The sequence below is a fragment of the Thunnus albacares genome, chromosome 1 (genome assembly GCF_914725855.1).
Source record: "Thunnus albacares chromosome 1, fThuAlb1.1, whole genome shotgun sequence".
Lineage (NCBI taxonomy): Eukaryota > Metazoa > Chordata > Actinopteri > Scombriformes > Scombridae > Thunnus > Thunnus albacares.
Genome location: NC_058106.1, coordinates 24242395 through 24255939, shown reverse-complemented (window position 1 = coordinate 24255939; position 13545 = coordinate 24242395). Strand labels below are relative to the sequence as shown.

At 37.1% G+C, this 13545-nt stretch overlaps 1 protein-coding gene across 6 annotated transcripts in view; it reads right to left on the bottom strand.

The window, feature by feature from the left end:
* mybpc3 (myosin binding protein C3) overlaps positions 1–12672 on the bottom strand; it is a 35437-nt gene extending 22765 nt beyond the window's left edge. For 3 of the 6 annotated variants that reach the window (XM_044351143.1, XM_044351180.1, XM_044351153.1), the window contains exons 1-8: positions 12509–12672; positions 8080–8349; positions 5640–5774; positions 4798–4875; positions 3910–4058; positions 3262–3379; positions 3098–3149; positions 2027–2065 (exon numbers count right to left, since the gene is read on the bottom strand). In XM_044351143.1, coding sequence (XP_044207078.1) covers positions 2027–2065; positions 3098–3149; positions 3262–3379; positions 3910–4058; positions 4798–4875; positions 5640–5774; positions 8080–8349; positions 12509–12533 — 866 coding nt within the window. In that variant the 5' untranslated portion in view covers positions 12534–12672. The remainder of the gene's footprint in view (positions 1–2026; positions 2066–3097; positions 3150–3261; positions 3380–3909; positions 4059–4797; positions 4876–5639; positions 5775–8079; positions 8350–12508) is intronic. The other 3 variants (XM_044351160.1, XM_044351189.1, XM_044351170.1) reach the window with 1 other exon arrangement.
* Positions 12673–13545: the final 873 nt, after the last annotated feature.

The window sequence follows — 13545 nt, the reverse complement described above, 5'->3', positions numbered from 1 at the left end:
AACCTCTAAAGCTCACTAAATAACATGTTGTATCTTGTTGTTTCACTGTACATAAACTAAATGTTTTTTTCTTGGAGAACTACTGACTTAGTAGGGTCTCGTTGTCACTATGAGTTTGCCAGGCAAAAGCAAAGAAGATGCACAAATGGACTTAACTGTCATTAAGAAATAGTTACATCATGTAATTCCCTCTAGATCCATAAATTGTCATTTTTATTTTTCTGTTTGTATACGGATTAAACAAACAAAACACACCATGTTAATTAGTGAGCTTTCTGACCTTCGCAGGGCTAATTGTGTCTAGTCATGCAAAGCTAAGCTAGGCTAAGCTAATTAGTTCCTACTTTAGCTCTAGCTCCATAATTTACTTAAAGGACATGGCTGGTGATTTTCTATATCTTTCTTAATGTCAACAAATCTCATGTGCAGAGCCAAACCAACAATGAACTCATCCTACTTACAAGTATTGTGTGTTTATCCAAAGTCTGATATATCGTATTCCTCTGTACCTCAGAGCTCCGTTGTTGTCCAAAAACTATTAAAAACATGTCATTGAGTAACACTGTTGCACTGGGTGACATGTTCCTTTACTACGAAGAGTTTGGTCATGGTAGTCTGTTTAGAAAGACTAATGTTTTCAGTCTTCAGAGAGTAGTTCAGTGTAAGGCAGACACTACTTTGCAGGAACACACTTCTATTTACAATGTTTTGATAGCTGGTTGTGCTACATATCACAATCTCTTGACTTTGTACTTAAGTTCCTTACAAAGAAAGAAATTTACGATGTAGCAAAAAGTCAAGAGGTTGTGATATGTAGCAACTCAAGCTAGTGAAGTTCAGTTAAAAGAACCACATTCTTACACATGTGCAGTGGCGTCTTACACGGAACTACTCTCTGGAGACTGAAAACGTGATTGCTGTTATTAGTCTTTGGTGCCATTTCTAAAAAAGTTAACATGCCATCCAATGCAATGACATGTTTTTAAGAGTTTTTGGACAACAACAGAGGTTTACAGCACAGAGGAATATGATGTATCAGGCTTTGGATACAAACACAATACTTGTAAATAGATCAGCTCATTGTTGGTTTGGCTCTGCACATTTTTGGCAATAAGAAAAACATAGATAATCAACAGCCTTATCCTTTAATGCACAAACATAAGACTGGTTTTCATCTTCTTATCTAGTTCTTGGAAAGAAAGCGAACAAGCATATTCCCCAAAATGTCAAAGTATTCCTTTAAGCCATGAGCAGCAGCAGCAGTCATCCAGGCAAGAACAAAACAAAACACTCAAGGTTAAAGAAAACACTGGTCACTATGGAGTCCGCTCCAATCTAATCAGTGGGATGAAAGATAAAGACAAGGGTGTAGATTTAACTGTGTGCTTGTCTCCTGACTCTGATCCGACAGCAGGATTAGAAGGTGAGTCTCTGGTTTATGTGGTGAAGTTACAACACATTGTGCTGTAGCTGCACTTCCTCTATGTAGCAATCCTGTGGAAGAGCTCGGCTACTGAAAAGCCGGTGTCTTAGCACATCCTGCACTTTCACTGTGATCAAACCACCGTCAAAGCTCACTCTGCCGGGTAGCTGTTTGTGCAGCTGGCTCCGCTGTTTTGATTGAGACCCAGAAGGAGATCAGAGAGAGCTGATGGCTGCAACTAGCACATGTTACGTATAAGATTGATAAATTAAACCTCCAAATAGTGAGATGTACCTGAGTCAAAGGTTAATGCAATGACTGCTAATATACAGTAATTAACGACTGTATCAAGGGATTTCAATTCAAGTATGTTGAGCTCTCGCATGTTCTTCCTTCTGTGGTCATTGGTCAAAATTCAGCAGATTGGAGGCTGTACCATCAAGAACACTGGTTCTGTTTGACTTGAATGCAGAGAGATAAACACAGGCCACAGGAGAGAAAACAAGTCTCTGAACCTGGTCCTTATTTCTCGAGTTCTTTAACAATCAGAGTCCCCAGATTTTGAATATGAGCCTCCATCATTGCAACAAACGCTTTTACTACCTTGTTGATGGTCCACTTCTCTTCTTAGCGGCATCACTCCTAATAGGTTAGCATTTCCACAGTTATTACTTACATAACATGGTAATACTCCACTGAAGGTCATGAGGAAACGTGTCATTTTTTTCCTGTTTTTAATCTCTTAAATAAAGTCCTGATTATCCGATGTAATAATTAAAATTAAAAGCGTGAGTAAGGTCCGATAACCAACTAATGGTCACAAAACATATTCTGAGGTTATTTGTGTGTCTTTTTTGGCACTTAAGTGGTTCCCATTTGTACTTGATGAACCATTTTCATTACTCCAGCTCATTTCACCAATTAATGCTTCTTCATCCCTTCAACCTTTAATATATCTTTTATTCCTTTAGGATTAGTTCATATTTTTAACTTAACGGTGCTGTTTATATATTTATTATTATATATCAAAAGGCACTCAATGGTGCATAAAACTCGATTTAAATACACCTAAGAGATCATTTTCACACATTACTTCAACAACAAGGCATCAAATTTAGGTTCCTTTTTATCTAAATTTAGTGATTTTTATGATGCAAACACTACTTAAAAGTTTTTGTGGTTTTGATGGCCTGTTCCCAAAGCTCACAAATTTCCCCCCAAATTGTGAAAACGTGTGTAAATGAGCATTTTTACTGTCTTTAAGATTATTTTAAATCAATTTAAAGCGGCTGAAAGAATATTTGCAAACTTTTCCAATAGATGATGATATTGCATTAAAACTTATATCATACATTTAAAATTGAAAAAAATTGTTAAAGTTATTATCATTTGCTATCTTCCAGTATCCAGTATTAGCCCTGTAGAGAGAAGGAACAGTGACTGACTTATACATATCACTGTATGATGCTACTGAAGAAATGTCCAGCAGTCAAACCTTCAGTAACTCTGAGCAGCTAATATGAAATTTCTCTAACCTGTGAGTTTTACCTAAATATCAACATATCAACTGGAAAAAAAGAAAACTAATTGATTAGCATGTATTCCTTTTTCTATGTAAACTCTGACCAAAAGTATTTAGTATTTTCTGCAAAATAATAAAGTGATTTAACTTACGTGCGCCTAAAAGCTGCTCTTATGTCGAAGCCTTCACCAGCAGAACGAGCCTCTGGGATGCAGAACGGGAACCAAAATCATTGTGATATGAAATGACATATTTCTGAGTGAACTGATGTGATTAGAAACATGTAGAGCAAAGCTGTAAGAAGAGGCATACTCACCATGTACAGCCAAATCAAAATTACAGCTGTCAAATTTGTCCCGAGATGACACCTCACATCTGTAACCTCCAGCAAAGTTAGCCTTGGCTTCGATGATCTGCATCTCAAATGTGTAGATCTGCAACCGCATGAGTTAGGTGAGAGATGCGAGAGGGGGGTTACATGACACTTTTTTATTATTTTTTATTATATGTATGACATTAAGAGTCAGTTATAACATTCAGTCAGTTTGGGATTATCACGGACTGATTTTCCTGCTTTCTTTTCTAAATATTTCTTTTTTAAAGGTTTTCTCTCTTTGTCTTGTTTCTGAAAATGTGAAATGAAATTTGTAAGGGTGACAAACAGTATCTTCCTGTCTCCCAATAATATTACCCCTAAGGTAGCGTGCTTGTGGTTCATCAGGATGAGCGACAAGTGCTGAGGCAACAACTTGCAAAACTGGGGCTGTGAAGAGCAGGTCTTGCAAAATGACTCTGTTGCCTCAAAGCAAAATGTTACACATTGTAGATTTAAGCTCCCTATAGTAAAAATTATATATCATGTGTTCTTTACAAGAATAAATAAAATCACACAGGTTATATTGTCTTTCATGATGTCAAGATATGATGAAAAATCTCCTGTGTCTGTTTCTGTTTTAATGTTTACCTTCGTGTTCCGGTCATACACTTCTTTCAGCTGCAGGTGTTTTCCAGACTTGCTGGCGAGATCCATCCACTTCCCCTTGAACCATTTGATGGTTGGTTTTTTCAGCAATGATTCAGCATTCACTTTAGCCACAAACGTGATGTTTGCACCTGCAAAGAGAAATGGATCATCATATTCCAGATTGTGCCTGGTATCTGCTGCAGCTGCGTCTTACAAACGTTGACTATTATTTAGTTTGTTCGCTATTGACATGCTAAAAATTATCAGTATATTTGGTGTATATTTCATGCTTTCACTGCCATGTTTAAGTATCTCTTAGCCCCGTTTGAGAGCATTTCATATCCTCCATTTTATAAGAGAAAAGACCTCCAGGATGAGGACTAACTATTTGGTTTGACAAATTGACATCTGGTTAACTTCCTCACTTCTGAGCAGAGTTTTTCTAAAGGAACCATCTGTGACTGCAAATAAACATATATTTTATTTCTTGAATTCAGGACATTTGTTGGAAAACCCAACAGAAGCAAGACCATCAACATAATCAACAGCTAGTTACAAATGATAGTTTGCAAATAAAAAAATAGTTTAGACTTTATGGAAGTTATTTCCATACATTTCCATATCTTCCTTTTACAGCTGAATGCAAAGAATGTAACATCCTCAAAACCCGTAACTTTTCCCAAGTGGTAATATGCTGTGACATACCTCCTGAATGAATGTTGTAACTATATTCTGATGTATTTTAATGTTTGACTCTTTTGCAACTGTTCCCTCACAAAGATTTTGTATTCCTTATTTCAAATCATTCAAGGTAGGGTGGTATAGTTTTTTCGAGAGAGATCTTCATCCTATTTGATGCATGTTATTCAGTACTGTGGAGACGCTCACCTTCAGTGACCTCTGCACTCTTGGGTTTCTCTGTGAAGAGGCCAGTGAGGTCCTGCCTGGTGTCTGGAGGCTGTGCGTCTGTAAACAGGTTCATAACAGAATGCCTTAACAGTAAGTTGAAAGATCAAAATCAAACAACATCTAATTCAAAAGCAAATCAGAAAAGCAGAGCAGGAAATGAAAACCACCGTCACTCAGTTGACAGATGAAATTGCATGAACTCTTAAATACTGACCTCACAGGTTCAGAATATGGTTAAACGACATTTAAAAGATGACACTGATTCATAGTTTTTCTGGCAGGTCAATCCAAAAGATGTGGAGCTCAGGCGGTTCAAAACATTAGACTAATAATTTTTCAAGTTACTGAAAGACTCTGTTTTATTTTTTTTTTGTCAATGGTTATGAAACTAGTATAAAACTGTACTATTAAATATTTTTGAATACTTTTATTCAGCACTCAAGTATGCGCATATTGTAAATATCCATACATGTCAAAACATACTGTAGTATATCAGATATAAACTTAAAGAAATAGTTCGATATTTTGGGAAATACACTTGTTCACTGGCTGCTGGCTGTAAAGATTGTACAGACATGAGTAGTATCAATCTTCCCATCTCACCGTCAGCAAGAAAACAAATTAGTGTATTTCCCAAAATGTCTAAATGTCAAAATGTCTATTTCTTTCATAAAACCTGTGTCATGTCAAATAGACTGGGGTGACCAGAATACACTGTCAGGAAGGCTTAACTCAAAAGCCATGACGTAATAGACAGTATAATAAATGAATAATGAGTAGAGGAGAGAGTGAATGAATGCTGCTGGTACGGACTGACTCACCCTCAGATGGAGCAGCATCAGGTGCTGGGGCAGCGGTCTTGTCCTCTGTGGGTGCTTCTGCAGGCGGAGCAGGGGTCTGCTCTGGTTCTACACGGGGCTCCACGGGTGCATCAGCAGGGGTCTCAGCTGGAGCTTCTATGTTACCATCACCAGAGATAACAAGGCACAAGTGAGAAGTACAATACAATTACAATGGCAAAGACTGTGTCCATAAAATGTGCTCTATATTAACAAATAATCAGCTCATGTGTGGTAAAAAGGAAGCAATCAGTCTATCAAGCTTGACACTTGTCACTTGATTCAAGAAAGTGTTTTGAAAATCTGATTTGTTTTACATGAAACATTAAGGAGGACTTAATATTTGACATGGACACATTTTGTTGTGTAGCAAGACACATAAGCAGTTAAATTTAGACTTTTGAACCATTTAATCTCCAATGTTGTTTTGTGAGTGAAATTGAATCTTTGGCGAACATTTATCACCCAAATATTTCTTATGTCTTATCATCCTTCAATAGCTGACTGACTTTCCATGTGTTATCAGCTGCCTCTCATGCCTATCCTGAGCGCCAGTCAAGTGGTGGTTACTCATGAGGAAATAATGTGCTGGTGCGAGGGTCAAGGTCACTCCAGACAGACAGAGTAAGGGTGGCTCTGATATGAGCCACAGACAGCTGTGGGTAGTCGCTTGTGGCACATTGCTCCTATTAGTCTGCTGCCTTTCTTCGAAATTTGTTTCCAGCTTATCAAATCCAAACAAGCGACCTCAGCGGGGCGCATTGACAGACAAACGGCACAAGTATTATTCCGTGACACACTTAACACACAGTCAGTGGAGCATACAGTACAATGCTCTATAGAAAGCGCGGGACAAAGTTATTTTTTGATGAAGCCAGTGATTGCACAGATCCTATGCCTTAAAGGAATAGTTCAACATTTTGAGAAAGCTTACTGCTTATTCAGTTTCTTTCTGAGAGTTAGATAAGGAGATCAAATAGTTTCATGTCTGTAAGTTGAATATGAAGCTATACAGCCTGGAGATGGTTAGCTTAGCATAGCATAAAGATTGAAAACAGGTGGAAACAGCTAGCGTGACTCAGTCCAAATAAAGAAATCCACCTACTGGCACCTCTGAAGCTTGTGAATTAACATGTTATGCCTTGTTTGTTTAATTCATAAACAAATAAATAAATAAATGTAAAAATGTCAAGTTTGTGTTGTATGGGGGGGTTATGTGCAGGACTATTTCTTGGCTGGAAGCAGTGACCTCCCTGGAGTCTGGTTGCATGCCAACCTCATGGTGATGACAAGATGTTTTCACACTTAGGTTCACACTTTTAAAAATCTTAAAACAATAGTCAGGTGCCCAAATGAACATTGACACATATACTGACCATTAAGAGAGAGGGCGGAGATAGTGAACCTGACACACCAGGTTGTTTGTTACACAGATCTGAGAAATCGTCCTTGGAAACTACTTGGAAAAGGTCAGGCACTTTCAAGAAATATTTGGCAAGTGATTAGATGAACCATCTGTCTATCACCATCTTACCTTGTGAGGCAGCTGGATTCATGAGATCACACAAGAACCCTCACAGGACGCTGATTGGTTCATAACTTGAAGCCTGACGATGGATTCTTGTGTGATCTCATGATGTCATGATCTCACAAATCCAGCTGCCTTGCAAAGTAAGTGGATAGTAACAAAAAGGGGGAATTTGGTAATAAAAAGACTGTAACTTTGAAACATATTGACTTGATTTGACTAATTTGGGCGGCTGAAGCTTCATATTAGCTTCAAATAACTTTTAAATACATTTTTGCGCAGGGAAAACACTGTCCCCTGAGAGATAAAGAGGGAATTTGGTAATAAAAAGACTGTAACTGTGGACTGTAACTATTATTTTCAAATAAACTAAAACACATTTTGGCCCAAAACAAGGACTGTGGAGTTTGTCCCCTATTACTTACATTATATGTGCATTTGGAGGGGATCTTCTAATGGTCAGCATTAGCAAGAAGAATGATTACAGTGAGAAAATCCTGTTTCAGTGTCCATATTTGCATCTGACTATTGTTTTAAGACAGACCTGAAAAATTGTTAACTTGTCCTGTAATTGGTGAGCTTCAAAGGTGCTGGTAGGCAGATTTTTATTACTTTTGGAATAAGTGTAAAGTATTTCCCCAAATGGTGAACTATATCTTTAAGAGCAAATATTTCCACACAAAGCTGTCTCAGAGATTTGGTGTGGAGCAGCTGTCAGAGATGTGAGTTCATGTGCAGAAACATCAAGTGCATGCAGTGCATCAAGTATTTACTGCCTCAGTGGTTTTCTGCATCAAGTGCAGCATTTTGCTTTGTGCTCTGTGTTGACTACACAGCTCGTAGGTGAGCAAGCAGAGACCTCAAACGCACAGCTGCACCATCAAAGTGGCCCACCTGGCTTTGATATGACCTTCAGCTCAAACTTGACCTTTGACCCCCCAGCAATCACTGCATAGACATTGGCATCTTCCCGGGCAATAGCTTTTATAGTGAGGGAGTGCTTGTTTCCATTGGCTGTGATCTCGTATTTGTTGCCACTGGCAATGTCCTTTGCGTTGCACTGCCATTTTACTTTAGCATCAGGCTTCTCGGTCTCTGCTTCAAAGACCACTGAGGACCCCTCTTGTGCCTCCTGAGTCTTTGGTTTCTTGGCAAATGCTGAAACTGAAGAGGGAGGGTGAATTCAAAATAAAAAGTAAGACCTTTGAAGTGTCAATTAGGCGTTTTCATGTCTGCTGTGAGAGTTAATTGATGAGAATTTTGTCTCTTTGCACCCATAACTAATAAGTACAAACCCAAATTACTGTATGTGTTGATTTTTGTTTTATTCAAACTTCATCCTGTTCATCCATTCAGAAACAAAACACATACCCAAGGAAAGAACAGGAGGTGGATGGGGGATGGGGTGGGGGTGGGAGAAGATGAGTCATTCATATTTTAGCAAAAGAAGAAAAAGGCTCAAGAGCTGAGCAGAGCTGCTCATGTTGTACAGTCTCAGCACACTGGGTGGGGCTAACTGAAAACCTATGAATTTGCCTCTTTCCGCTCTGTTTCCACCCAGAATATCTCAAAACACTGTACTGACTGTACAATAAGTCCTCTCTGTGTCGTCTTGTTATTATCTTACACATGCTTTGTACATAGAGATATACTGATTTCTGAGGAGTACAGTATGAGCTCTTACTTCATTTGGAAAAACATGAATTTAAGCATTACTTAAGAAAGAGATATAACCTTAGTTAAAAAAAAAAAAAACAGCAGATAATTGGTCTGAAAACCTGTAAGATATTAACATAGAGAGAAACTTATTAAAGTCATGATAAATTAAAGGTGTTCCTAAAAATACCAACGCAAAACTAGTCTCTTTGTGTTTGTGATGTGGACTCTAGGGAGCTCTTTGACATTGTAAATGTGTGTTAAAGGACTAGTTTTTCTTCGTGTGCAGGAAATAAGAAGACATTCGTCATCAAAGGATCAACAAAATCTGTCACAACCACATCATCCATCCATCACATCCATCTAATCAGGTTGTGTATTAAAGTCTGTTTACATTCTTTAATTAGCATGTAAACTGAAATACTTACATGCTTTTGATTGAAATTGGATAAAACATACACATCTGCAACACTTATAAATTAACATTAGCAGACAATATAAAATCATCCATATATGTTAATAACCATAACAGAGGTGATCCCGAATGGAAAACTACCGTCAGTCTGAAAAACTATTAATAGTAAATTTTACACATGTTGTGTAAAACACCAGCTGTTGTCAGTACCTGCTGTGCCAGGACTTTTTTTAAACTGTTTATTAGTTAAATAAAATGTGCTCAGTCATGTCATTCCCCAATACTTGTCATCTTTAAAAAAAGGACAGTAAACATGTGTTTTACAGTAACATGTTTTTCAAATAATGAAATGCATGTAGTTCTAACTGAGGTGCATGTTTCCATGTGTAAAGCAGGTTTGATTCCTGAATAGTTCAGCATTACAAAACCACATGAAACAAACGAACAAAAAAAAGAAAAAATCCCTGCGTTGCAAGATGACCCTATGAGTTTAAATATAGGATGCATATGCAGTGGACCAATATATGAGGCTGGCAGGCTTCAGCTGCAACAGGGGCGCAGGTATCACAGCCGAGGGATTAACTTGACTCTATTTTTGTGTCTCTGGAGGCACAGAAAGAATGATGTGCCCTCAGTCTGTCTGTAGCCAGCGCTTTCTTCTATTACGACATTGCTTGTCATGTTGTCAGTCATTCATAATCCTTTACCTTTCTCATCTTCATCTGTCATCATTTAAAGGGAAGAGGACTCTTCTCAATATCAAAATAACCGTAACAATTTCAGTTACTTTAAAACTCATTAAGAGGCATTAAAAAGTAAAAGAAGTGAACACGTATTGGCTAAGGAGAAGACAGTTTATTTACTCTAAGAATTACCTATTTTGTTCACTTTCAATAAATTCCTGGCTTTCTGTGCTTTAAACAACTTTGTTTAGGGACGAGGCTACAATTATGTTTAATGTAGCCACATAAAATAAACATTGCTGAAGTTTGGGTTATTTTGGAGAGAGCAATGTCGCTGACTCATGAAATAATTAAAATATATTCTCCCAGACTGAGAGTCATTAGATATTTATCTGAAGTCTGTTGATGACTGCCTCTTTGTTTGGCTGAATACCAGAAAACTTTTGAGCTCAGTTTTTGAGTCAGTTTTTATCAGTCAGTCAACTTATAAGAATTTACATTCACAAATCACTTTATTACAACTTTTAATGTTGCATCCTAATAATAATGGGTCTCATGTAAGACTTGGCTTGGCCGTCTTATAATATTTATTTATTTATTTAAATAAATAATAATGATAATGATAATAATAATAATAATAATAATAATAATAATAATAATAATAATAATAATAATAATAATAATAATAATAATAATGTTTAATTTTACAATTGATTATTTGATATCTATTTTTTTATTATTTATTTATTTATTTTTTACTTTAAAGTTGACAAACCATGTTTTATTGCAATATTTTCTACTCAGCAAAAGAAAGAAAAAAAAAAGCACGAGAAACATCCTGATGATTGCATTGGGTGTTAACGATAATGCTACAAGCTCAAGCCAATCATAACTAGTATCTTCCTGAGGAGATCCTTGACACTTGAAGTCTTAACACACACAAGTTAACTATCTGGGCTGCACTGTGTCATCTGATATAAGGGGCTTCTCACCCCACAAACAACAATGCATCCCCACTGAAGAGAGGGGGAAAAAAAACGCTGTGGAAAGTCATTTGTCAAGTTGGAATCCTGTCGGTGCATTTTTGGATCAGTGGTGCATTTTGTGAATGCAGTGATGCTGGAAATAGTGTCCATTTCACTTCAGACAATGTTTCCAACTGGATCATGTGACGTGTTTCTGAGCTCTGACACCGCCAAAAGGGGCTTAGAGTGACTGTCACACTTCTGGGAACTAAGGACAGATAATTAAATGTAGTATGTTGTGATTTTAACTACTGGGTACATAAGTATTGAGACATTACATTAACTAAGCAGCTTGTGCTAACTTAAACCTTGCCGTACTATGGAATTATCTGTCTAATTTTCTACTGAAATGAAATGACTTCATCTTGAGCTGCATCTGAAATGTATTTCCCTCGAGAGCCATTTAAATATTTGATTTACAGATGCATGTTCCTATGCATCTGTTCCTGTACTTCTGGTTGTTGTGTTGATAAAATAAAGTTTATTTTATCTTGCCATACAGTATCTTGTTATTAAAATTTTTTTTACTTTTTTTTACACATTGTTTTATTCTAAGCTACATACTATCAGACACTAGACACTTTAACTAGCACACAATTTAATTCCCTAAAATGTAATTTTTTATTGCAACACCATTGGCTACTCACTTTATTTGTGGCTTTTTTTTTGTCCCTATACTCTTTATACTATAGTTACTATTGATATATGTAGTATTTAGTATGTTTCATTTTAGTGTTTTCATTCTTCATTGGTATATTGGAGGTGTTCATAGTATATATAGTACTATACTGTTGTTTTTTAAAGTTACTTCTCCACTCTGCTCTACTTCTTCTACTGTTCTTGTAGTTCTGCTGTTGAGACACTTTGAATTCACATCGTGGGAAAATCAAGTTTATTTCATCTTACCTTATTTTGTTTTGAAAAAAAAAAAAAAAATTATTGTATTTACTTTCAGATATTTATGTATGGGAATAATTACCTGTAAATTTATGTGATATACATTTTTTACACCTTTTTTGTGGGGAAAATGGCAAAAAATAGCTTTTAATTGTGACAAAATAACAGAAATTGTGACAAAAAGAACAATGTGTTCAAATGATTAAACCATTTATTTAAATGTGAAGTGTAATTATGATATTATTCTGCAGACAGTCAAAATCCATTTGTCACTGTGTATCATGAAAACAGTGTTCAGGTCTGTAGTGAGTGGTTTGGTTGTGGTTTACAGTTGCTTAAGAGGGGTGTGGCCCAACACAATGGACTGTTCTTTCACACATATTGTAATATCACACTGTTAGTTTCTTAGAAAAGTTTCTGTTTTAGGAGAAGATTATATAAAGGAAGTAACATTGATAGTAGGTCTACAGTTGCAACATGCTGATAACACACCAATGAATACAGTTAAGAGCTCACTTTTTTTGCAGGTCATACTGCTGACATGTGACTACCCTAGTGTCAAAAAGTTTGGGTTCTTAGAGAATGTAAGTTGTTTAAATGTTCAGACTAAACTTTAAAAGTAGCTGAATGTGACCGAGCACACTGACCTGCTTTTTTGGTTGGCTCTGGCATCTTCCTGAATGATCTCCTCTCCTCCACAGGGTGAGTCACTGTTCCTAAACAGTCTGCAGTCTACCTCAGCTCTTTGCCTTTTAATAGTGGTGCTGCTTCCAAACAGCCCACCTCTCCTGCCACTTTTTTTTTTTCTAGGCCCAATACAACGTCCAAAAAACACAACAGCCACCCCCACGCATTCCCCATCAAAGTTCATCCCATCCCAGCAGCGAGCCAGCCCCCACCCCGCCCCCATCCATGTCCAGGCTATATTTCAACCATCCTTTCCTCCAACACCTCCGCTGAATGATAGGCCTTGAGAGGGAGGGGATGTAAGGCAATGGTTAAATATAGAACCTTTGAATCCAAAAAAAGTCTGTTTGCTCTCTCCACATCTGTGCTGCACCGTGTCACCCTGTGAATTTAAGAATGAATACAAGGTGGTTGAGAATAATTGGTAGGGATGAGGGTTTTTTTTTTTTTACAAAGTTTTTAAGAAATTCTTCCATTAATGCAGAGCTGTTGAACTTTTTTCTGGTTAGCATTTTGCCCAACAAGAAAAACAAGGACATGCTTCAATGGGCTGCATATGTTGTAGTATAACAGGTGTGTTTAGAGGATTATTTTCATTACTATTCAGAGAGATTTACCAATGATATCTGAGTCCCTTTGTCTCATACATGTCTGAATGGGTGTTTAAAGGAAACATATCGTGCTTTTTGTGATTCTCTGTTATTTTTACACTCTTATGATGTTGGCTGTCTATGTTAAACATGGTCAAAGTTAAAAATGCTCCCTGCAAGCCTGCTCTGAACGTTCAGTTTCATGGCTGTATTAAGAACTAGACTCAAAGATGGTGCCCCATTCATTCTTATGAAAGCTGCTCAGTGACGCATGAAGCCAAAAAAATCAACTTTCCGCTGTTAAACGATTATCAGGATGTTGCTCACACACTTCCTGATTGTCTGGTCCATAGAGCATGCGCACTAGAGACTTCCGCTGGCCAATAAAATCCTTTAATCATGCGGCT